The sequence below is a fragment of the Odocoileus virginianus genome, chromosome 33, assembly GCF_023699985.2.
Source record: "Odocoileus virginianus isolate 20LAN1187 ecotype Illinois chromosome 33, Ovbor_1.2, whole genome shotgun sequence".
NCBI lineage: Eukaryota > Metazoa > Chordata > Mammalia > Artiodactyla > Cervidae > Odocoileus > Odocoileus virginianus.
In genome coordinates, this window is record NC_069706.1 from 25453823 (window position 1) to 25479620 (window position 25798).

Below are 25798 nucleotides of genomic sequence, written 5' to 3' on the forward strand. Positions count from 1 at the left end.
AAGTCAAGATGTGTGTGGGGTGGGCAAGATGGGGAGTGGGCAGGCTTCAGGCAGAGCATGAGCAAATGCAGGAGTGAGTATGTGGCCCTCTCCATGGTTGGCAGCACTGGGGATCTGGGCTATGGTCTGGCTAGCTGTCCTGAAGACATAAGCTGGGTAGGCAGGTTTGCTAAGCACCCCAGGTCTGGCCATGGTCTGGCTAGCTGTCCTGAAGACATCCACTGGCAGTTTGTTGCTGGGGATACATAGATGATCTGCAGAATAGCCTGAGTTTTCTGATGGCTAATGGTTGGACCCCAAAACTTCCCAGAATAGGAGCAGACTTATGGATGCAGAGGAAAATGAAGTGTAAATATCCACTTTTAGAAATGAGATATCCTTCGAGCATTTGAGACTCTTTTCCTGTCTGCAGAAGTGAATTACACAAGTAGATTTTTCAAGACCAAAATCCTCTTCCACCTGGAATTTGCACTGGACAAAGCTGTATTTGTAACTGATTATAATGTGTGCTTTTGAAAATAAAATAGGAACACGCATTTTAAAATATAGGATGAAGAATAAGATACCATATATGGTTGGGTGTGTGAGAGAGTTCTATTATTTAAGATACTAGAAAGTGCTGGCAATTTTGCAAAAGAGGAAAAATGTTATTTCACCATCAGCACAAAATGAGTATTTTCAATATTTTATTATTATTTTTATTTAGATAAAAGGTGCAGGTTCCATATCTGGCTGGGGAACTAAGATTCCTCCTGCTTGCACGGCATGGCCAAAAAAAAAAAAAGGCACCCAGACATGTGTGGGGAAGACTAGATTTCCACCCCTGCTTGCCCGGGCGTGGGTGGCACAATTCTGGGTGGGTCCCTGGCCACTTTCCGCCATTTCTCTCCCCATCTCTCCCCCACCCTCCCATGAACTGACTGACCCAGCCTTTTCCCCCTCTCCCACATCCCCTCTGATCCAAACCACCTGGCAGTCACACCACCATGGTGTCCCTCGCCCTCTCCTTTTATAGGTCAGTACGTCTGCTCTTGGTCACTGCTCCTCTTAACTCAACAACTTCCTCTTTGCAAATTTCCTCTTTGCCCTGGGGAAATACCAACGGCCTCCGGGTCCACGTGGTGCTGAGGGCACTAGCCTGAGCTGGTCTCAGAGATGGTGCAGCTGGGTCTTGTCCCCTTTTCTCCATCCCAGAGCCACAGGGATGCTCCTGGTTCTGGGACTTGTCACAGCTCCCTCTCTCACTGACCCCCCCTTTGAGGAATAGAACATACAAACACATTAAACGGGTAACAGTATCAGCAAGTCCTGGGACTCAGTGTGACCGTTGGCGGGGTAGTGGGGGTAGGGGAGGGGATGATGGATGAAAGAATCGGGGGGTGGGAAGTGGAGGAGAGTGTGGCTGGAAGGGTGGGGGAGGAGAAGAGGGGGTAGGGGTGGGGGTTACGGGGTACTCTGTGGCTGAGTTGAAGAACCATGCTCAGTCACACATGCAGTCTTTCTCTCAAGCCAGGCCACAGACAGAATTAAATCTTCCACCTCCACCCCATCTGAGCAAAGACAAGGGCGCCTATGTTCTCAGCACCTCCTCAGGGTGGCATCTCCCCAGCCCTTCCTGTCCCCTCCCTGCCACCTCCCTCACACTGTCTGTACTACCCCCCACTGTCCTTCACAAACTTCACCAAGTCCTCGCCTCCTGCACACAAACCACACGCATGAGTGGACCCACGCAGACACCAAGACTTCTAAGAACTACACCTGCCCAGAAACTTCTCACCTCTGCTCTTGGGAGGAGAAACAACTGAAGCCTCTGGCCGCCTCCATCCAGAGGTGGGGGGAGTGTGGCAGCTGGGACCGTGGGCCAGTCTAGGGGCCTGGGGCCATCACAGACACATTGAAAGCACCCCAGGGTGACACCACCCAGCCCATGCTCCAGGCCGGCCCGGCACAGACCACGGGCACCCAGAGTTACGGGCAGTTCATGGGCTAATCCGGGACAAACGTCCTAATCCATGGGGCCAAATGTACTTTCCAGAGTAATTCTGAAGTGGGAGCTTGCTGGGTTGCCAACTCCTTCCCAGACTCTGGTATCTGCTGAGAAATCATCAGTCCAGGGAGTTTGGCATCTCCGGAGACTCAGCGGCTGGTTTCAAGGACCAAAATGTGGAGAAAATGTGATGGGGAGAAGTAGGGGTTGATGAGGAAGTTTTGCAAGTGTTCAGTGGGTGTAGGCCCTGGGTCTCGGTGCTGGGGGTGGATGCTGGGTGCGGATGCTGGCTAGAAGAGCCAGGGTTAAGAAGCTGAATGAAGACAGGGTGAAGGTGCTGCATTGAAATCCAAAGGGTGCTGGGTGGAAATGCTGGTGATGGATGAAGAAGTTGGATGTCAACCTCTTGGTGATGATGGGAGGGAAGGTGATGAAAGTGGGAATGGTTCTGAATTCCAGTCTTGCGATTCTCGAGCATTAAGGGGTCTTCACCTCTTTCACTTCTGGCCCATTAGAAGTAGGGGCTTCTGCACCCTCATCCTTGTTGCCCACCAGCGGCTCCTCTTCCGCCTTTAAGCTGGAGGCTGGCCCTGCCTTTCGCTCCTCCAGTGCCACGGAGCCCTGGCGAGACTTCTGTCTACCAAAGAAAGTGGTGAGTGTGGGTCGCTGGCCAGACCCCTCCCTGTGGGGGCCATCAGGGTCACTGTTACCTCCAGACGCTCCCTCTGTTGCTGTCATGGCCTCCTCATCAGACACCCGGGCGACCCCAGCCCAGGCATCTACCACCCCGTTGCGTTTTCCACTCCTGTTTAGTGTCAGGACTCCTGTCTTCCGCTTCTGCCGCCGGCGCCACAACAGGATCAATGCCCCGAGGACAACGACCACCAGCAGGGCCACAAGCACAGCCACCAGCAGGGTGCCTTTTGCCCCCTGAGCTGGAATGAGTTTGTTTGTGGAGGTATTTGGGCCGGATGGTGTTACTCCAGGGCTAGAGGAGCCACTGGTCCCCATGGGAGTCTTCAAAGAGGTAGCTGGCGTGGTGACCAAGAGTCCACTGATCCTCTTGGAGATCTCAGGAGAGCTAGTTTTCATGATGACGGGGGATCCACTGGTCATATTGATGGTCTTCAGAGAGTTAGTTGCTGTGGTGACAAGGGGTTCACTGGTTCCACTGGAGGTCTCCAGAGAGCTTGTTGCCATGGTGACAGGAGATCTACTGGTCCCACCAGAGATCTCCAGAGAGCTAGTTGCCATAGTTAATAGGAGTTTGCTGGTCCCACTGGAGGTCTCCAGAGGGCTAGTTGCCATGGCGACAGGGGTTCCACTGGTCCCATTGGTGGTCTCCAGAGGGCTAGTTGCCATGGTGACAGGGGTTCCACTGGTCCCATTGGTGGTCTCCAGAGGGCTAGTTGCCATAGTGACAGGGGTTTCACTGGTCCCATTGGTGGTCTCCAGAGGGCTAGTTGCCATGGTTTTACCAGTCATAGTGGGGAATCCTATAGTTTTCGTTACTGAGACACCAGGTATGCTGGGGCCATCAGGGATTTTCATGGGCATTGTTGACTTCTTGGTTGAATCTTCCTGGGAGATTGTTGACTCAGATACAGGACTGCCCCTGCTGGCAGCAGGGGAAGTTTCAGGAGAGGACACCACATTGGCTGTATCGGGAATTGAGAAAAGCAGGAAAGTCTGGGTCCCAGGGTTATCACCCATCTCAGGGAACTTGTTTGTTGTAAGACTGGTTGTCATTGAGTTGAAAGTTGGGATCCCAGAGACCGAAGAAAGAGAGCGTGTTGTGGTTTCAGATGTCCACAAAGGAGTGCTGTTTGGAGATGCTTCAGTCACATTTTTTGCCTCCATGCTCCCGAAGAGGAAGAGAAGCAGGATCATTTTCAAAGCAACGGGCATGAGCAGGAGTTGGAACCTGAGGGTGGGGAATTTGGAGAAGTAGAACACATAGGATCTGGGGGTGGGGGGAGGACTAAGCCAGGCTCCCCCCCTCCTGCCCACTTCCCTGCCAACTGCCGGGCCGAGCTCTGCGGTTCAACGGCCTTTTCCACCCTTGCTTTCACTAGTGGCAGAAATCACAAGATGCTGGCAGCACCCCCATCAACTCTACCCCACAGGACCCCTCAGTGCGCTCTAGCCATTGCCCCCCGACCTGCCCTGCCCTGACCCCACGCAGCTCTGATAGCTCCTCGCCCTTTTTTCCCATCATCTGGCAAGGTCTTCTCAAACCAGAGGCACATTCCCAGGTCCACTGAGGCCCCTGCCCCACCACGTCCCACCACTTACCAGCTCACTTGAAAAGGGCACAGGGCTGCAACCACGCTGCTCCAACTCCTCCTGAAGCTGGGGCAAGACTGGCGGTCGGGGGCCCCAAGAGGAAAGGAAGTGGCCCTGGCTCCACCCACCCCCCAGCATCCTGTCCCACCCGCCCCACTCCTACATTGCCGTGTGATGAGAGAGGCATCCAGGTGATGACAGGGGCTCTGGGGTCTCAGCTGCAGCAGGTGGGGATGGTGGGTGGGTTCTGGAATGGGGATTCCTGGATCTTCGCTGGAAAATGGGATGGCAAGCTGGTGACTCTGGAACAGGTATAGGGGTCAGAGCAGGGCTAGTGGAGATGGGTGCTTGAAAACCAAGGGGTGTGGAGGAGGAGATGGGAGGGGAAGGCGGTTTCCTTTGCCTTTGTGGTCCCCAAGCTGTGGTGTGCCCCCAAGGCTAGCACTTCTTCTGCCCCAGGAGCTCCCAGGAAATACCAGGGTAAGAGGAAGACCTCGACTTTGGCTGGGGGCCAGTGAGAGCCTTTGCAAGCTGCGTGAAATTCCTGGTGGGCTCTGGACTTCTCAAGAAGCTGGGGGTGGTCACCGCAACAGCCCCAGGCATGGACTGCCTGACTAAATCAAAGTGGTTATTAAGCACTGAATATGCTATGATCTTATCTTTTTAATTTTTAAAAATTTATATTTATTTACTCACTTTTGGCTGTGCTGGGTCTTCGTTGCTGCACAGGCTTTCGGTGGCTTCTCTTGTTGCGGAGCACGGGCTCTAGGGCACGCGGGCTTTAGTAGTTGCTACACGTGGGCCCAGTAGCTGCACCTCCGGGGCTCTAGAGCACAGGCTCAATAGTTGTGGGGTATGGGCTTTAGTTGCTCCACAGCATGTGGGATCTTCCCAGATCAGGGATCAAACCTGTGCCTCCTGCATTGGCAGCCATGAGGGAAGCTCCCCTTCCTGTTTTCATTTTAATTGGAGGATAATTGCTTTACAGTGTCACGTTGGATTCTGCTGTACAACATGAATCAGCTCTAAGTATATATATATCCCCTCACTCTTGAGCCCCCTCCCTTTATGGTATGATATTTTTGCAGAAGACTAATAAAAATGTGGGTACCTACATGGAAGACACTGAAAAGATATCTACAGAGGGATTAACAAATTTTGTTGGGTAGGAATGAGCAGAGTTCTCTATTTTCTTCTTTGGGTGGTTGCTGTTTTCTCATGTTCCTTTAATTTGTAAGCTTTGACTTTTGGTATATGTATGATTTTTTTTTCTTTTTTTGCCTTTCTTTTAAAAAAAAAATCAAAACTGATATGTTGTGCTCAGTCACTCGGTCATGTCCAACTCTTTATGACCACATGGACTGTAGCCCGAGAGACTCCTCTGTCCATGGGATTTCCCAGGCAAGAATACTGGAGTGGGTTGCCATTTCCTCCGTCAGGAATTTTTATGTTGCACAAGTAATAATATATGTACATGACATGTGACTGAAACAGGCCAATATCAGGGGCTGGGATTGTACCCAACTCACAAGCTAACGAGTTAGTCTGACAAAGACATGAGACTCCTGAGTCAGAGACACAGAAACCCACCACTCATCACTCATCAAACAGCAGGTGCACTGTCTGCTTCAGTTCCGCTTACTCCCCGATTCGCACAGGGGTGAACACGGAGAGGCTTGCCCCACAGCTGAGGAACTCTGAGCTTGGAGAATTTCCTTCTTTTTGAGTAGGTGGTAAGCAAACTTGCCCTTGTCCTGAAGGGAGACATTACTTCATCCCTCAGCGTTACTCACTGTCAACACAACCTTGAGAAACTGCCTGGACACAGAACGGCCAGGACCATGTATTGTTGGCATATCAGCAAGAGTGTGGGCTTCACAGGTGGCTCAATGATAAAAGAATGTACCTGCCAATACAGGAGATGAGGGTTCGATCCCTGGGTCAGGAAGATCCCCTGGAGAAGGAAATGGCAACCCCCTCCAGTATTCTTGCCTGAAGAATTCCATGGACAGAAGAGCCTGGTGGGCTACAGGCCATAGGGTCACAAAGAGGTGGACACAACTTAGAGACTGAGCATGCATGGACATATGCATGCATAGCAAGAGTGTGCAAGTATGCCCTGGGCTGCAGTGGATTGCATCTTCCACCAGGCTCCTTGGAAAATGGCTGACCCCAAGACTGGAGCCTGGAAAGTATAAGATGAACCCAAAGAACTATCTTGTTCCCTGATTTCAAGCTACATCTCATGCTAATCAAAACAAATAATAATCAAATAGTAATCAAAACAGTATGGCACTGGCATAAAAACAGACACATAGATCAATGAAACACAATAGAGAACCCAGAAACAAACTCACACTTAATTGATTAATTAATATATCAATTAATTAATCTGTCAATTAACCTATGACAAATGAGTCAAGAATATGCTATAGGGAAAAGACAGCCTCCTCATTAAATGGTGTTGGGAAAACTATACTACTTTCAAAAGAAACAAACTGTACTACTTTCTCATACCATATGCAAAAGTAAACTCAAAATAATTTAAAAACTTGAATGTAAGACTCGAAACCATAAAACTCCTAGAAGAAAATATAGATGATAATCTCCTTGACATTGGTGTTGACAATGACTTTTTAGATTTGACATCAGAAGCAAAAATAAATGGGACTATATCAAACTAGAAAGCTTCTCCACAAAGGAAACCATCAACAAAATGAAAAGACAACCAACAGAATAGGAGAAAATATTTGCAAATCATGTATCTGATAAGGAGTTAATATCCAAAATACATAAGGAACCCGTGCAACTCAATAACAACAACAAAAAAATCTGATTTAAAAATGGGCAGAGGAAAAAGAAAAATTAAAAAGAATAGAAATGGGCAGAGGACTCAAATAGGCATTTTTTCAAAGAAGACACACAGATGGGCAACAGACACATGAAAAGATGTTCAATATCACTAATCATCAAGGAAATGCAAATCAAAACCGCAATGAGATTATCACCTTGCACCTGTCAGAATGACTACTATCAAAAAGACAAGAGGGTCTTTGGCGATCCAGTGGTTAAGACTCCCAGCTCCCACTGCAGGGGGCATGGGTTCAACTCCAGGTGAGGGAACTAAGATACCACATGGCACAATTAAGAATTTGCATATTGTAACTAAAAAAAAATTCCGCTTCCCACAACTAAGACCTGGTGTGGCCAAATAAATAGATATTAAAAATAATGATAATAAAGATTAAAAAAGACCAATTTAAAACCAACATAATAATAAAGATTAAAAAAGACCAATTTAGAACCAATATAATAATAATGGATTCAGATAAGAATGAATGTTTAAAACCATTGGGTGAAATTGGAGCAGGGAGGTGTGGCATGCACATAGGATATTTTTTTTTTTAGGATATTTTTATAGTGTTAAAGCTATGCATTTATAGTCCACAAGCTATGTATTCATTAAGGAAAGTAGCAACTTTACAGCGGAGAAAACTAACAGACACGATCTTGAACCAGAGCGATCAAAGTTCACATGACCAGTGATGGGACAAACCCAACAAGAGGCTCCAGATATGATGCGCTGAAAAGGATCACTTCTGTCCTAGCAAACAAATGCAAAACCTGACTCTAATCATTGAGAAATATCTGGCAGATCCAAATTGAAGGGCACTTTACAAAAGCAACTGGCCCTTACTCTTCAAAAATGTCAGTGGCAGGAAGAACAAAGAAAGCCTGAGACACTCTTTCAGAACTTAAAAGAGTAAAGAGGCTTGAGGACTAAATGCAATATGGGATCGTCAACTGGAAAAAAAAAGATGCTGTAAAGGACACCAGGGGATAACTGGCAAAATTTGATTAGACTGTGGAATAGATAATACTGTTGAGTTAATATTAATTTCCTTGAATTTGATAAGCATATTATGGCTATATTTCTAGTTTGAAGGAAATAACATGTTTAAAGAATGTAGGAATCATGGTGCATAATCCAGCAAGTTCCAATTCAATAGTTTCACACACACAATGAAAACAATAGAAAATTTAAAAATTTGGAAGATAAAAGTAAAGCAAATATAGAAAAATAATATGAAGTGAGGGGGGCTTCCAGGTTGATGAACATACAGAGATGGGGCGAGACCTTGCCCCAGACCTTGCCCTTTTCCTCTCTTCCATCTCGCTGTTCCTGCATTATAAACTTTCATAACAAACCAGTTATTGAATATATCTTAACGTTTTCCTGAGCCACTATTTCCCTCTATATGTTTAGCACCTGGCCTGATATTTGAGAACTCCACTTCAAAACGAGAAAGCAGAAACGCCTATCTTGCAAATCTCTTCGCAGGTGCCCATAAAAGAAAAGGGAAAAAAAAGGTTTCTAGTTAGCAGTCATTAACAAAAAAGGTGAATGGCGTCATTATGTTTTCCCTAAGTCAGGAGCAAAGAGGACTCAGAGCTTCTGAGTTTTTAAGATGTATCCAGATACCATACTGAAAATGTAATTCCATCATTCTTCTATTTGTCGTTTAGTCACTGAGTTGTGTCTCTGCCACCCCGTGGACTGTAGTCCACCAAGTTCCTCTGTCCATGGGATTTTGCAGGTAAGAATACTGAAGTGGGTTGTCATTTTCTTCTCCAGGATATCTTCCCGAAACAGGGATCAAACCTGCGTCTCCTGCATTGCAGGCAAATTCTTTACCTCCGAGCCACCAGGGAAGCCCATTACATGCTCAAGCATCTAATAAAGGGACTTTTTTTTTTTAAGTGGTGAAGACATGTGAAAGATCTGCAGGTGTTCACTGTATTATTCTCGGGACTTTTCTTACTTGAAAAATTTCAAAATAAAAGAGCATACTGGAAATTCCTTGGTGGTCCAGTGGTTAAGACTCTAGGCTTTCACTGCCAAGGACACGGGTTTGATCCCGGGTCAGGGAACTAAGATCCTGCAAGCCCCATGGCATGCCTCCCCTGACACACACACACAAAAAGATAAAATAGAAAGACCTAGAATCTGATTTCTCTTCCCCCACCTTCACTGTTGTCTCCCTGCTGCCACCCTTGTCTTTCATCACCTCCTTTGGGCTCTTAGCCAAGGAGCAGCCAGAGGGACCTGGGTCAAACATCTGATCTCACCCATCCCCCACCCTAAATGCTGTGATAGTCACCCACAGCAAAAGCCCAAGTCCTCAAAGTGGACAACAAGGCACACTCAATCTGACCCTCTCTCCCTTCCTGCCCTCATTCCCTCTGCTCCTGCCACCCAGGGCTCCAAGCTGTCCCTGGAGAACTGAGCCTGGAGGCCTCTGTGCCATTTGTGAACCTGCCTAGAAGGCTCTTCCCTGTTATGTAAATGGGTCAAATGTCACCTTCTCAGTATGTCTTTGCCCGGCTACTGTACTGTATTGTGCAGGGGGAGGGGGCTAAAACTGTTCTCCCCGCACCCCAGCCTGCATGTCCCAGCCCATACCCCTGCTTTCTATGGCACTTTTTATTTACTTTGGTTTTTTTTTTTTAATATTTTATTTATTTATTTTTGGTCTCACTGGGACTTTGTTGATGCACATGGGCTTTCTCTAGTTTTGGCGAACAGGGGCTACTCTCTAGTTGTGGTGCGCAAGTTTCTCATTGCGGTGCTCTCTTGTTTCAAAGCACAGGCTCTAGGGCACGCTGGCTTTACTAACTGTGGCTTGTGGGCTCAGTACTTGCAGCTCACGGGCTCCAGAGTGCTGGCTCATGAGTTGTGGTGCATGGGCTCAGTTGCCCACGGTCTGTGGCATCTTCCTGAACCAGGGATCAAACTGGTGTTCCTTGCATTGCAAGGCGGATTCTTAACCACCAGATCACCAGGGAAGCCCTCATTGACTTGCTTGGTAAACAGTAGGTGCTCAGTGATGTTTACTGGCTGACAAGGAGTTCTGTAGCTGAGAGAAGGAAGAAGGGTGAAGAACTGTGCCATTGAAGCAAGGACGCCTCAAAGGGACCAGCGAGGGTGAAACTGCGAGCACTGGGTGTGCCAGTAATGTGAAGGCTCCACCCAGCCCACAGACCTCCGTGAGGTCACCAGAGGTCTGCAGGTGCAAGAGTGGGGCAAGCGACTCGTGTTCTATGAAGATAACATTTCTGCCCTCACCAGGGGTTGGGCTTTCAGCTCTGATCTCCTGCAGGTCTCTGAGGGGCTGTTTCCAGGCAGACATCCAAGTGGACGGGAGCCTGCTCCTCCCTGCCCCTAAGCCCGAGGCCAAGGAAGCCTCAGATGAGGGATCACAGGCACCTGAACTGCGTCACTTACTGTCTGCATGGCCTGGGGTCAGCTGCGTAATCTCTCTGTCTCAGTTTCTTCATCTATAAATAGGGACAATAATACTATTTTGAGGGACTTCTCTGGTGGTCCAGTGGTTAAGACTCTGCACTTCAGGGACTTCCCTGGTGGTCCAGTGGTTAAGAACCTACGTCGCAGTGCAAGGGACACGAGTTTGATCCCTGGTCAGGGAGCTAAGATTCCCTCATGCTGTGTGGCACGACCAATATATACATATACACATACACTATTTTCCAAAGTTCATAGGAGAATTAAATCAGATAGTGTAGGGGGCAGGGCAGTCCCTTAGTGAGAACCTAGCAAACAATAACTGATGTGTTCGAGCTGTGTTGTGATGTCCCATCTAATCCTCCAAAGCCTGGGCCCTTTCCTCCCACCCACAGCCCTCTCCAGGAACAGGGCTGACAAGTCAGGTGGCCCTTCCCTCCCTGCCACCCGCTCCCTCCCAGGGACTTTCTATCTGGTCAGAGGGGTGTTTATGTACTACTAATTTATCATTGAACATAATGGTTTCTCATTTTTTATCAAAGTAACACATATTATAAGCACAGAGTGTTTATCATGGAGGGTAATACTCCTCCCCTTTCCCTCCCAAGTCCTAGCCCTGGAAAGGAACCATTCTTTAATCTCTTTAATTTAATCTAGTCTCAATTCTTCTGGTGGCTCTATTCCTCAACAACATGTTAATTCTGCTGTTTCTAGAAGTATTCTTCCTGCCTGCCATTAATCCACTGGCTCCCAGCTCCAACAGAAAAGTATTTGACTCACTGGCCCCGTCCCACTTCCCAGGTCAGCGCCATCCCTCTTTTTTAGGCCCTCTGTAACTTTAACTGCAGTTGTTTTTGTTGCTGTAAATTTAGTAGCTCATGGTCATTTTTGGTGTCAGCTGTCATGTGTGGCAAGATGATGGCTGGAGAGAACTCTGAGGCCAGACTTCCTAGGGCCAGACCCCCAGACTCAGCCGCTGACAGGGTGTGTGACCCTGGGCAACAGAGGTCACCTTCCGGGGCCTCAGGCTACTCAGCTGTGAGAAGGGTTAGCCTCGTCCTAAGGATTCCGTGAGCTGAGCCGGGGTAGCTGTGCCATCAACCTGTTCAAGAGTACAGCTCAACTGAGGACCTAACTGGCTTTATGCTAAACAACCTGTGAGTCCAGCAGCATCTCACCTAGCCAGGAGAAAGGAGCTCTGAAGGGCTGTGCAAATGGAAGGCTTTTATAGGCCTAAGTTGGACAGGGTGCGGAGGCGATTAGCCAAAGAAAGAGAAGGATTATTTTAGTCCTTAGATTATTTCCTTACGGGCAGGGGTCAGGAAACATAGAAGTCTTATCAAGGAAATTACCTCACTAGTGTTGATGAAGAAGTTCCAGATTGGTTCATTTAAACTTTCATGCCTGGGAACAGCTGAAACTGTAATCAGGTTAGGTATTAAATTTTGGTTTGAGTGACTTGGCTTAACACAAGTGGACTCCATTTGAGGCCTGTTGCCTCATTTTTAATAGATCATAAGTTCCATGTAAATGTTGGCAATTATAAATCCTTTTTTAGAAAAATATTTATTTATTTATTTACTTATTTGGTCATGCCAGGTCTTTCTGCAGCATGTGGGATCTAGTTACCTGACTAGGGATCGAATCTGAGCCTCCTGCTTTGCGGGCATGGAGTATTAGCCACTGGACTACCAGGGAAATCCTTTTTTTTTTTTTAATTTTTTTTTTTTTTCTAATGTCAGTGGCTGGAAACTTTTATTTATTTATTTATTTTTGGCTGCACCATGCAGCATGCAGGAATCTTAGTTCCCCAACCAGGAACTGAACCCCATGCAGTAGAAGTGCAGTCTCCTAACCACTGGACCACCAGGGAGTTCCCTCTTATATAGCAAATTCTTGACTGTCACTTTCCTGATCTCTCTTCTGCCTAGTTTCTGATATGTGTACATTTAGTTTTATAATGCTTAAAGTAGCTAATACTTGCATTCTCTTCTTTGCATTGTCTAGAGCTGTACTGTCCAATACAATACCAACTAGCCAAGTGGGACTATTTTAATTTAAATTAATTAAAATTCATTAAGATTTAAAATTCAATGGAGAGAAAGATGTGGCTTTTATACACACACACATACACACACACACACACACACACACACACACACAATGGAGTACTACTCAGTCATAAAAAGAATGAAATAATGCATTTGCAGTAACATGGACGGACCCCTAGGGATTATCACACTAAGGGAAATAAGTCAGAGAAAGACAAATATCATATGATATCACTTATATGTGGAATCTAAAAAAAATGATACAAATGAACTTATTTATAAAACTCAGTCATAGAAAACAATCTTATGGTTATCAAAGGTGAAAGGGATAGGGGAGGGATAAATTAGGAATTTGGGATTAACAGATACACATCACTATATATATATATATATACAATAGATAAATAACAAAGACCTATTTATAGCACAGGGAAACTATATTCAATATCTTATCATAACCTATACTGGAAAAGAATCTGAAAAAGTATATATTATATAATATACATATTTTTATTCTATATATTATACATATAGGATAAAAGAATATATACATATAGCTTCCCAGGTGGCACTAGTGGTAAAGAATCTGTCTTCCAATGCAGTAGACATAGAGATGTGGGTTCAATCCCTGGGTGGAGAAGATCCCCTGGAGGAAGGCACGGCAACCCACTCAAGTATTCCTGCCTGGAGAATCCCATGGACAGAGGAGCCTGGTGGGCTATAATCCACAGGGTTGCAAAGAGTCAGACACGACTGAAGCAACTTAGCATGCATGTGTTGTTGTATGGCAGAAACCAACACAATATTGTAAATCAACTATACTTCAATTAAAATTTGTTAGCTAATTAATTTATTTTGGCTACAACAAAGACACTGCTGAGAATGGGCTTTCTCTAGTTGCGGCAAACAGAGGCTACTTTCTAGTTGCAGTGTGTGGCCTTCTCATTGTGGTGGCTTCTCTTGCAGAGCACAGGCTCTAGGGAGCTTGGGCTTCAGTAGTTGTGGTGCACAGGCTTAACTGCCCCGTGGCATGTGGGGTCCTCCCAGACCAGGGATGGAACATGTGTCTCCTGCATCGGCAGGCAGATTCTTAACCACTGGACCACTGGGAAAAACCAATGTAAAAAAAAAAATTGTTTTAAAGATTTAAAATTCATTTCCTTGGTTGCAACTAGCCAGCCACATTCCAAGTTCTCAAAAACAACACATGACCAATGGCTTCACCGTACTGGTTAGCACAGAAATAGAATATTTCAATTATCTCAGAAATTCAAGATCAGCACTGTCTGATCTAGAGTCTGGATCAGCAATGTCTGGTCCAGGGTTTGAGTCTAAAAATGGAACACTATTCATTTTCTTTCCTTTAAACATTATACCAATATTATTCAGTGCACAGTCTAATAATTTACTAAGATAACCCACTCTTAATTATGCTTCTTTATTTTTTCCTAGAATTTCTAATTGCTTTTCCTATTTGCTTCCTCTGAGTGGCCTACCTGTCCCCCTGCCTCTCCTCATGGCTACACAGCTTCATCCTGGGACTGGTGGTTATTTCTCTTGAAGTGGAATCCCCTGTTACCTGAACCATACATCCTTCTTTCATGATTTATCCCTCATTTTTGTTGGAACACATTCTCAAGTCACTTCCTAAGAAAATGACCTTCCTAATAAGAAGTTAAACTTTATAAATAATCTTACACCCTAATATGTCTTTAATTTATTCTTATACTTGCTTGATACAGAATTCTTGGCTAAAAATCATTTTCTTTAGAATCTAGAGGGTGTTGTCTGATCTTCTTCTACTATCTGAATACTTGATTTTTCTGCTGAAAAGTCTGATGCTAATCCAGGAGTTTTTTCTCAAAAAAAAAAAAAAAAAAAGGAAAAATTGAATTCAAGTTGGGAAACCCTACTCCAGTACCTAAATCCCCGATTAGCTTTATTAGTTCACTCTAAAGTATGAATATATTTAAAATAAATACCAGACGGTAAAAAAAAAGCCCTTGAAATGTGAAAAGAAAATACCCAGATTAACCAATTCCGTCATCCATCCTGCCTTCCTCCTTCCTAAGAGAACCCCAGTTCATTCAGATGGCCACCCTTTCTGCATATCAGGGACACTGACCCCCTCTTTCAGTTCCAGGAGAAAGTCTGATGAATCTAAAGTAACCACCACTACTTCCACCCACAACTGGATCAGAAAAGAGAATGTGACCCCATTCTAGCCACTGAGTTGCAAGCTTATAAGGTTTGAAAGTTCCTCTTTGCCTAAAACAAAAACAAACAAACAAACAAAAAAAGAGGAGAAATGACTTTTCTTTCCTACCACGTGAATAAAACACATCCTACAACTCAGAAGAACCAGCCCTAGACAGACAACGTTATGGGTGCAGAAAATGGAGACGAACAGCATAGCATCCTGGAGGCTTTATAAAAACCCAGTCAGTGAGTCCTGAGTCCCCTTCAGTCCCCTTTTATGGGTTTCCTATTAGATGGTAAAAATGGCAAAATACAAAATCAGTACATAAAGATCAATTGTGTTTACATATACTAATAACAGACTATCAGAAAGAGGAATTAAGAAAACAATCCCATTTATAATTGCATCAAAAAGAATGAAATACCTAGGAATAGATTTAACCAAGGAGGCAAAAGATCTGTACACTGAAGACTATAAGGCATTCATGAAAGAAACTGAAAAAGACAGAAAAATGAAAATATATTTCATGTTCATGAATTAGAAGAATTAATATTGTTAAAATGTCCATACCACCAAAAATAATCTAGACTAAATGCAATCCATATCAAAATTCCAGTAGCATTTTTCACAGAAATAGAACACGATTCTAAAATTTGCAAGGGATCACAAAAGACTTCAAGAGCCAATGCAGTCTTGAGAAAGAACAAAGCTGGAGGCATTACACCTCCTGACTTCAACCTATATTACAAAGCTACAATAATCAAAGCAATATGGCACTGGCATAAAAACAGACACACAAATCAATGAAACAGAATAGAGAGCACAGAAATAAATCTACAAAATATGATCAATTAATTTACAACAACAAACCTAAGAATATACAATGAGGAAAGGAAAGTTTCTTCAATTAATGGTGTTGGGAAAACTGGACAATCACATGTAAAAAAATTAGTCTTTGTTGTTTAGTGACTAAGTCATGTCTGACTCTTTTATGACCCCATGGACTGTAGCTCACCAGGCTCTTCTTTCCATGGGATTTTCCAGGCAAGAATACTGGAGTAGGTTGCCATTTCCTTCTGCAGAGGATCTTCCCAACACAGGGATTGAACCTGCATCTCCTGAATTGGCAGGTGGATTCTTTACCACTGAGACACCAAGGAAGCCTTAACCTTCACACTTATCTTACATCATACACAAAAAAAATCTCAGAATGGATTGAGGCTTGAAACCATAAAACTCCTGGAAGATAACATAGGCAATAAGCTCCTTGACATTGGTCTTGACAATGACTTTTTGAACTTAATACCAAAAACAAAAGTAAACAAGTGGGACTAGAAAGTTTCTGCACAGCAAAGAAAACTACCAATAAAATGAAAAAGCAGGGACTTCCCTGGTGGTCCAGTGGTTAAGAATCCACCTTCCAATGCAGAGGACTCGGGTTTGATCCTTGGTCAAGGAACTAAGATCCCACGTGCCGAGGAGCAACTGAGCCCACACACCCCAATTAAGACCCAACGCAGCCAAACAAACAAAATCCAAAGCTAAGAAAGAGCAAGTAGAGTGACGAACTCCACATTTGACTATGAACTTCCTGGGGCTGATCCCCAAAGGGATGAGTTCTTCTATTCAAGGAGAAGGAAATACAGTAGTTCCTCAGAAGAGTCCGGTGTTTTCCTGGCACTCACTTATAAAATTACTTTTCACATGAGAATATCCTCAAGCTGGTTAATGTCAGGGATGACATTAACCAACAACATGTCAGTTGTGAGTAAGGGTCTAGGCCTTGAAGGCAAACATTCTGGCCTGACTCCCTGACATTAACTGTGTGAAGGTGGGCACATTTCTTTTCTTTTTTCTTTTTATGGCTGTGCCACGCGGCTTGCAGGATTAGTTCCCCAAAGATGGAACCCTGGCCCCCCGTAGTTATAGCACTGAGTCCTAACCACTGGACCACCAGGGAATTCCCTTGGGCACATTTGAGTCTGAGTTTTCTAGACCTTTGAAATGAGAATAAAGAATCTACCTCACAATGTTATTTAATTTGTTCATTTATTTCATAAATATTTGTTGAATGCTACAGTAAATTCCCCAGTGACTCAGCAGCAAAGAATCTGCCTACAATGCAGACGATGCAGGAGATGTGGGTTTGTTCCCTGGGTGGGGAAGATCCCCTGGAGGAGGGCATGGGGACCCACTCCAGTATTCTTGCCTGGAGAATCCCATGCATAGAGAAGTCTGGCGGGCTACAGTCCATGGGGTTGCAAAGAGTCGGACACGACTGAAGCCACTAAGCATGAAAGCAACCATGAGTTAGGCTTAATTTATAATCATGAACCAAAGAAAGTGCCAGCCACCTGTCCTGGAGGTGACCATCTCCCAAGGGGAGACAGAGTCTAGACAAATCTACAGTGTTTGCTATTATGGAGAACAAAGTCAAATCAAAGACCCTATCAGCAGATCTTGCTTGGTGTGTTCTGGGAACCCCAAGGAAGCCAACATGTCTGAAGCAGAGCACATGCCAGGGAGAGGGTGGGAGAGGAGGTTGAAGAGAAAATAGGGCCAGATCCTGAGGGCAGGAGTTCCTGTACTGGGTCAGGTGAGAGATAAGGGAGTCTGAACCAGGATGATGGGCAATGTGGAGGGCAGTTATCAACTGTCGCCTATCTTCTGAGGTAGAACCAATGGAATTTCTTAGCCTATTAGATTTTGGGGTGGGGGGTGTTGTGAGAGAGGGGATCTGACAACACCAAGATTTCTGTTGCAACTAACTGTAAGAACCAAATTGTGGTTTTCTGATATGGAAAGACTGGGGATGGAGCAGGTTTGGGGGAGAAGATAAAGAATTCATCTGGGAACATGCTAAATTCAATATGCCTCTTAGACACCCAAGTGGAGGTTCCAAGTAAGCAATTCTCTATGAGCTCCTACCAGCAAGTAAGGAGGTCTCAGAAGACACCCACACTGAAGGTGTGAATTTGGGGGTCATCAGAATATGGTTGGTATTTAAAGCCATCTGTCCAGATGAGCTCAGCTCAAGAGTAAGTGTTGATGAAGAGATGAGGACATGTGAGATGGGTGTTATTCCAGTGAAGAATGGGCCACGGTGGCTCAGAGAGGTTAAGTGACTTACCTAAGATCACACAGCTGGTATGGGGTAGAATCTGCATTCACAACTAGGTCCTAGTACTGCATTCAAAACTAGGTCTTAGATCTTTAGTACTGCTTTAGAGTTGTCATTGTAGTCTTCCTTTTATCCAATTTTGACCTGGGGCTATCATTAAGAGTGTTTAAAGGAAAAAAAAAAAAAAAAAAAACAGTGTTTAAAGGGTTTGTGTGCAAGCATGCTAAGTCGTTTTGGTTGTGTCTGACTCTGTGCAACCCTCTGGACTTTATGTATAGTTGATTTACAATGTTATGTTAGTTTCAGGCATACAGCAAAGTGATTCAGATGTGTATATATATTCGTGCAGGCTAAGTCACTTCAGTCGTGTCCAGCTCTTTGCGACCCTATGGACTGTAGCCCACCAGGCTCCTCTGTCCATGGGGATTCTCCAGGCAAGAATACTGGAGTGGTTGCCATGCCCTCCTCCCAGGGATCTTCCCAACCCAGGGATCAAACCTGTGTATCTTATATCCACCTGCACTGGCAGGCAGGTTCTTTACCATGAGCACCACCCTCTAAGGGGAAACCCTTAGAGAGTATAACTGGTGTTTAACTGGTGGGCTCTAAAGCCCTTGATGTTTCCATCTGAGCTTTGAGAAAAGCCAGAGAGTCCAAGTTTGGGCTTCGAGGTCTGATGGGATTCCTACACACCGAGACAGTGAAGATCTGTGTGCTTTGCAAAGCCAGAGGTGGTAGGAATTTAAATACCAGATTTTGGAAGTTAGAGGACCTGACTGACCAGGTATTGGCCATTAAGGCATGTTTTTGGATCCATTCCAGCCCCAGAATAATTAATGAAGTCCTCAGTACACCCCTGCAGCTTTCCTCCAGTCAGGAAAATGTCACCAACGGGTGTCACCCACTGCTTGCCCTCATCCCAGCTCTAAATTGAAGGGAATGGTAAAATGATAAATGACAAATGGGAAGATGGTAAATGATTAAACAAAGATAATGCTTGTCTCTCCAAGAATGCTATAAGATTAAACAAGAAGATGTCACTGAAATCATGCAGCTTAAGTCAAGCCCTGGCACAGTTGAATTTCTTCTCCTGCCTTGGCCATTAAGAATCTCAGCAGAGAACTCTCAGAAGCCATAAGACTTCCAAGGGTCCCCTCTTGCCTCTGCCCTAGGAACTTGTTCAGTTTGACACATCCTACCTAGGAAGTGGTTTTCAGAGTTCCATCGACCCTGGGGTTCAGAAGTGGTGCTCTGGGGCCTGTCACCCTAGCCTGATTTGTCACCTGCTTTCCACCCCCCAGATCCCTTCTCTGCCCTGCTTTCTACCCTGGAGGCTCCTTTGCTCTCTGGCTCCCACTTGGGTTCAGCTAAAGGTAGGACAGGCTGGAGATCAGAGGGAAAGAGAAGAGAGGACATTTCTGCCCCGCTCTGGTCACACCTCCGACTTTATCTCCCTGCTCATGTCTACAGCATCTGTGAGGTGACCTCCTATTATATTGTGGTTCGAAATAAAAAATATATATTTGACCTTTGTCTCATTTCTGGCACAGAACTCCCCCAAGCCACACACACACACTGGAATTGATGATCAGAATTTGATTCCCTCCTATATGTCTCCAGCTTTCACTGGGGTTCACTGACACTATTTCTTCCCTTAAATCCTGGAATTAGTAATATTTTCCCTTTATTGTTAGCCTCTGGGGGCTTCAACATTCTTTGTAGTTTCCTTTAATCATACCTAAAACTACTAAAACTCTATTAGTAGTCCCTATATTAAAGCCTCTGGAATTGTGCTGTCCCATACAATAATCACTGCAATTTAAATTCCATTTAAATTGCAATAAGTAAAATTAAATACAATTTGGGACTTCCCTGGTAGTCCAATGTTTAAGAATCTGCCTTGCAATGAAGGGACACTGGTTTGATCCCTAGTGGGGGAACTAAAATCCCACATGCCTTGGAGCAACTAAGCCTGAGAACCACAACTAGAGTCCTCACTACACAACAAAAGATCCCTCATGAAGCAAGGAAGATCCTGTGTGGCACAACTAATACCTGATGCAGCCAAACAAAAAAAAAAAGAGCCACTGGCCCAAGCAATCCCTCCATTACCCCCCATGGAGTCACTCTGGTTACTCCTTCAGGAAACTCCAGAAGGCCCCACATTCCTGCTACTGATGGGTTTACACCCAGATAGCAACTGGAGAATGGAATGGCAACCCACTCCAGTATTCTTGCCTGGAAAATTCCATGGACAGAGGAGTCTGGTGGGCTACAGTCCATAGGGTTGCAAAGAGTCATACATGACTGAGCACACATGAGTTTACGAGAGCAATTGTACACCCTGCCCTTGTGTTATCATGAGGACTAATTTATATGAAATTTAGTCTAGTGCCTAAATGCACAGTATTAGTACTTAATAAATGTTGGCTATTATTATTATGCCTGCTTCTCAGGTGGCGAGAGTGGTAAAGAACCCTACTGCCAATGCAGGAGATACAAGAGACACAGTTTCGATCCATGGGTCAGGAAGATCCCCTGGAGGAGGGCTAGCAACCTACTCCAGCATTCTTGCCTGGAGAATCCCATGGACAGAGGAGCCTGCCAGGCTACAGTCCATAGGGTCACAAAAAGTCAGACACGACTGTAGCAACTTAGCATTATTATCACCACCAAGGCAATCTCAAGAACAATCAGAAGACAAACCTCCAGTGGGCTTCAGGTAGGTGTTACATGTCCTGCTTCCTTGTAAATCTCAGAATAGCTGGTGGCTGTAGGGCCACAGGTAACCTGCTGTAACAGAACAGGACCCTATGGGGCCTTCCTAGGATTGCTCCCTGCCTCCTGCCTATCCTCTGCCTGCCTCTTTACTATAGAAAAACGTTAGCCTCCGAGGTCTTCCCAGAGTTCCGAAGAATAAATTTAATCAGAGAAATGAGAAAATGCAGAAGCAAAGGAAAATAGTCAAACAAGACAAAATAATAGTAGTTTAGGCATTAAACAAAGTCAAGGACCTTTAGTTCCCTCTCTTATCAAGGGCTACAGATAATACTTTGATCTATTTTGCAGATACTTTCTATTTGCAGAAATCCCCTCCAGGTGGAAGAAGTTCGCTGTATATTGCCCACAAGCACGCAGACCCCAGACAGGTTGGAACCAGAAGGTTGATGATGCTGACTTCAGTCACCTCACTGCCAACCAATCAGAAGAACGACCATATGCTGATCGTGGGCTCTGCAACCCTCTCCTCAACATGCAGCCCCTTCCTCTTTCCCTTATATAATCTCCAAGCAAAAAATTGGGGAATGGGGAGTTGGTTCTTTGGGATATGAGTCCACCTTCTCCCTAGGATTGCTGGCTTCCTCAATAAAGCTGTCTTTCATTATGTAGCACTTGTCTGGTATTGGACTCTTGAGCAACGAGCAGCCAAAACTGAGTTCAGTAACAAGCCCATGGCCATGACACTCAAGGACTGGCTCCTTCCACCATCCTGTTTCCCCATGCCTGCCTCTAGTCCACATGGCATAGGTGCTTATGAACATAGAGAATGGGGGCTTTCTGCTGACCTCCATGGAGAACACTGGGGACATTTGTAGAAAACCAAAATCTGCCCTCTACGGTCTCAAGTGCCACTGATCTGGGGGTACAAGATGGGGCTGGGCTGGGGTGCAACATAGTGTAACCAGAGAGCCTGCCTGGAGCTCTGACCAGAATGTAGTAACAGGGGCTGGATATACCTACTTTAAAATTTTTTTTAATTTTGACTTTTAAAAATATTTATTTATTTGGCTGCATCGAGTCAAAGTGGACAAGTATAGAATCTTTCTCTTTGCAGCATCCAGGCTTCTCTAGTTGAGGCACTTGGGCTCTAGCATGTTCAGGTTTAGTAGTTGTAATGCATGGACTGTTTGTCTCTCGGCATATGGGATTTTAGTTCCCCAACCAGGGATCGAACCCATATCTCCTCAGTCTCCTACATTTCAGGCAGATTCTTTATCCACTGAACCATCTGGGAAGCCCTCCAGTCCTGTCTAAGGAATTGTAAAAACAAGCCTTGAAAGCATCAAACTGTTTCCAAGGCACTATGACCCCCCTACTCCCAAACTTCTTGGCCAAGTAATATAACTGGTTTTTAATTAATTAATTATTTTTGGTTGCACTTGGTGTTTGTTGCTGCGTGTGGGCTTTCTGAAGCTGTGGTGCACGGGCTTAGCTGTCCCCCAGGCCTGTGGAATCTTCTCTGACCAGGAAACAAACCTGTGTCCTCTACATTGACAGGCGGATTCCCTGGACCACCACGGAAGTCCCAATATAACTGTTTTTGAGAACAAAGTTCAAAATATTCAAAGGAGGAGGTTGCCACCTATGTTTGAGTAAGGAGGTCAGCAAATCCTCTCCCCCAAAGTAACTATAAATCTGGGCAAAATAGACAAAACAGTCACTTTGGAGCTCTGTAACTGACCAAACATGTGCCCCAATCTAAGAAGGAAGTGACTTGAAAACTGCTCAACTTTGAGTTAGAACTGTGGGAGGCTGTTCTTGTGTTCTTGCTTGAGGCTGCTTCATCTCACCCCATCCCAGCTGCCAAGGTGGGACAGTCTTGAGTACCAGCAGATTCACTGATGAAGGAGGCTCATTGGCTTTAGAGATGCAGACAGTGCCCACACCAAGCAATGTTGCTGGCAGAAGTAGCCAAATTGGGGGTGTGCAAGTGAGAAGAGCCAATGCTTTTACTAGCCTGATGCTATGGTTGAGATTGAGGCATGCACACTCCTAGTTGAGGCTGTGTGTATTTGCAGCAGAGGGCAGGGGGCCCACTCCACCCTTCCACGCTTGGCTAACCCTGGGGCCACATGTACAAAGAAGCTTCAAAAGGGCTCAGTGGAAAGTAAAGCTGAGGCCAACTTGCAAACAGCTTCAACTTTGTACTCTCCTACCCACACACAGATCTGTTGGCAGAGGACAGAATTCTCACTGATGCCAGGTAACTGAGTACAGCCTCCATTCAACCAGTGGCTGACCATTAAGTGACACTGACACAGAGGTCTTCCTAGGAACCCAAGCTTAAAAATAAAAACATCAATTGGTTAAAAAAACAAAACGCAAAAAAAACAGGGTAGAGACCATTGCCACACACCATGAAGGAGGTAGATTTCACAGATACTGCCTACCAGGCCAATTATTAAATAAACAAACCATGATAACAACAACTTTTAGGGGGTATCAGTCCAAACTCAGTGGGGGAAAAAAAATGTAGTAGACCAAGACTTCGAAGTACTTATTATAAATATGTTCAAAGAACTAACAAAGAAAAGTGTGAAAAAAAAACAAATGCTCAAAGCATGACAACAATGAATCAAGAATAGATCACCTTGAGAAGGGGGAGAAATCATGGGTTTTTCAAAGGAAAGAAGTTCTGAGGCCTGCTACAACATGGACAAATCTTCAAAACAGTATGCTTAGTGGAATATGTCAGTCACAAAAGGGCAAATTCAGAGAAACAGAAAAAATGGAGATTACCAGGGATTGGAGGGAGAGAGGAATGGGGAGTTTTTTGTTTAGTTAGGGTACGAGTGTCTGTTAGCATGATGAAAAATTTCTGAAGGACTTCCCTGGCAGTTCCGTGGTTAGGAATCCACCTGCCAACATGGGAGATAAAGGTTTGATCCCTGGTCTGGGAAGATTCCACTTGTCGTGGAGCAACGAAGCCCAGAAGCCACAACTACCAAAGCTTGAGCGCCCTAGAGTTCATGCTCTGAAACAAGAGAAGCCACTGCAATGAGAAGCTCAAGCACTGCAACTAGAGAAAGCCCACATGTACGGCAATGAAGACTCAGCACAGACAAAAATAAATAAATACATAATTTTTAAAAATTTAAAAAAAATAGGTCATAAATTGGGTCAGATTTCTCACCAAAAATCCTGGCTAGACTTCAGAAGCACACAAGCCTGGGTCCTGATCTTCACTCTATCATTTTCAGATTCTTCAATATGGGGCAGGTTAGTTTTCCTCACCTCTCTGAGCCTCATTTTTCTCATCAGCAAGATGGGGAAAATAGGTAGCTAACTAGTAGGTTGTTGGGAAGATGAAACATAATACTCCTATTTAGATACTTAAGAAATGTCAGAAATTCCCTGGTGGTTCTGCAGTTGGGACCCTGCGCTAGCACTGCTGAGGGCCTGGGTTCGATCCCTGATCTGGGAACTAAGATCCCACAAGCTGCATGGCATGACCAAAAAAGAAAAGGAAAAGAAAAACAGATGTCAAATGACTTCCTTTTCTCTTATCAAATAGAGATGGGTTTAGAGTAGGAAGTCTGAGACAGATAAGAGGCCTTTAGGTCAGAGGGCAAAAGCCCACATCGTGTCCAAGTGACTGTGGAAAGGTTGAAATAGAGAAATGTGTCCAAAACAGGGAGCCACAGGGACGGACACCATAGAGTTGAGTGGTGCAGAGACATGTAGGGTAGTGGGTGGAGAACAGGAAAGTGAGAACAAGGATGATAGTATCAGAACAGGAAGACCAGATTTGCCCAAGCAAATCTCAGACAGCATCAGCATCTGCAGCTAGATTTTACACACTTGTCACATGCAGGACTTACACAGAGAAAGTGTGAGTCACTCAGTTGTGTCCAATTATTTGCAACCCCATGGACTGCAGCCTGCCAGGCTCCTCTGCCCATGGGATTAACCTGGTAAGGATACTGGAGTGGGTTGCTATTTCCTCCTCCAGTGGATCTTCCCAACCCAGGGATGGAACCCGGGTCTCCTACACTGCAGGCACTACACCATCTGAGCCCCCAGGGCAGCTGTGGCTTACACAAAGAGGTGGGCCTTACCTGCAGGGCAGGGCAAGACAAGCCTCCTGGAGAACAGGGTAGCGTCGGCCCCCGGCCAGCCAACTGGAGATGTGAGCTGGGATGTTCCCCCTGAAGGGGGTTGGTGGTGGTCTGCGAAGTGGTGAACTTACCACAGTGAAAGTGTATCACTGAACTTGGGGAATAGTCAAAAAGGACCAGGAGCAGCCTCTGTGGGGAGTTCAGAAATGGCTACTGACTTTGTCCATTATTCACCCCGGGATCATGCACAAAATGTGACTCCATGAACTGCAGCCCACCAGGCCCCTCTGTCCATGGGTTTTCCAGGCAAGAATACTGGAGTGGGTTGCCATTTCCTCCCCCCGGGATCTTCCCAAAACAGGGATCAAACCTGTGTCTCTGTGTCTCCTGCTTTGAAAGGCAAATTCTTTACCACTGAGCCACCTGGGAAGCCCTCCGTGTGTAAAATATCTGCTACTAAATCCACTCTTGAGGGAATTCCCTGGCAGTTCAGGGGTTAGAACTCTGCACTTTCACTGCTGAGGACACAAGTTCAATCCTGGTCAGAGAACTAAGATCCCAAAAGCCTCTGGATATGGCCAAAAACAAACCAACCCACACTTGAAAGGAATTCCTCTTGGGTCTCAGCATCAGGAAGAGATCACATCTCCAGGGCTCCAGCCTGGTTCTGGCTAGGAGCAGAGTGGAAAGCAGGTTGCCAGGTTCAGGCCTCCCCACTGCCTGGGAGCCCGGGGTTCAGTGACTGTGCAAAGAGGCATCAAGCCAGCCAGGGGGGTCTAGAATGGAGGGTACATGTGTCAAAGGTATGAATATACCAAACCTACTCAGGCTTTGTGGATTCTGACTCTTCATTAATCTTAACTCCTTTTGGGGCTCCTTCTCAGAACTCATCTCCCTCAGGACCTCACCAGAGGCCCAAGGCAAAGTGTGATACCCTGGAGTATCCAGACTTCCCTCCCCGAATCCTGCTACTCTTCCAGAAAACAGCCTGCCAAAGGCAAGAGGCTGTA

The 25798-nt window shown here is 45.4% G+C and overlaps 1 protein-coding gene and 1 long non-coding RNA gene across 3 annotated transcripts; one reads left to right on the forward strand and one right to left on the reverse strand.

The window, feature by feature from the left end:
- Positions 1 to 673: 673 nt before the first annotated feature.
- SPN (sialophorin) lies at positions 674 to 4386 on the reverse strand. Its single transcript, XM_020884620.2, has 2 exons — positions 4283 to 4386; positions 674 to 3911 (listed from the first exon to the last, which is right to left on the reverse strand). The coding sequence occupies exon 2, from the start codon at positions 3893 to 3895 to the stop codon at positions 2465 to 2467; it is 1431 nt and encodes a 476-aa protein (XP_020740279.2). The 5' UTR covers positions 3896 to 3911; positions 4283 to 4386; the 3' UTR covers positions 674 to 2464.
- A 25-nt stretch (positions 4387 to 4411) lies between these two features.
- Positions 4412 to 21338, forward strand: LOC139032873 (uncharacterized). 2 transcript variants are annotated; one of them, XR_011485505.1, is made up of 4 exons: positions 4412 to 4464; positions 8801 to 8871; positions 20406 to 20671; positions 21019 to 21338. It is a non-coding gene; the product is annotated as an uncharacterized lncRNA (long non-coding RNA). The 2 variants fall into 2 exon arrangements; XR_011485504.1 differs by having other exon boundaries at positions 4431 to 4584.
- Positions 21339 to 25798: the final 4460 nt, after the last annotated feature.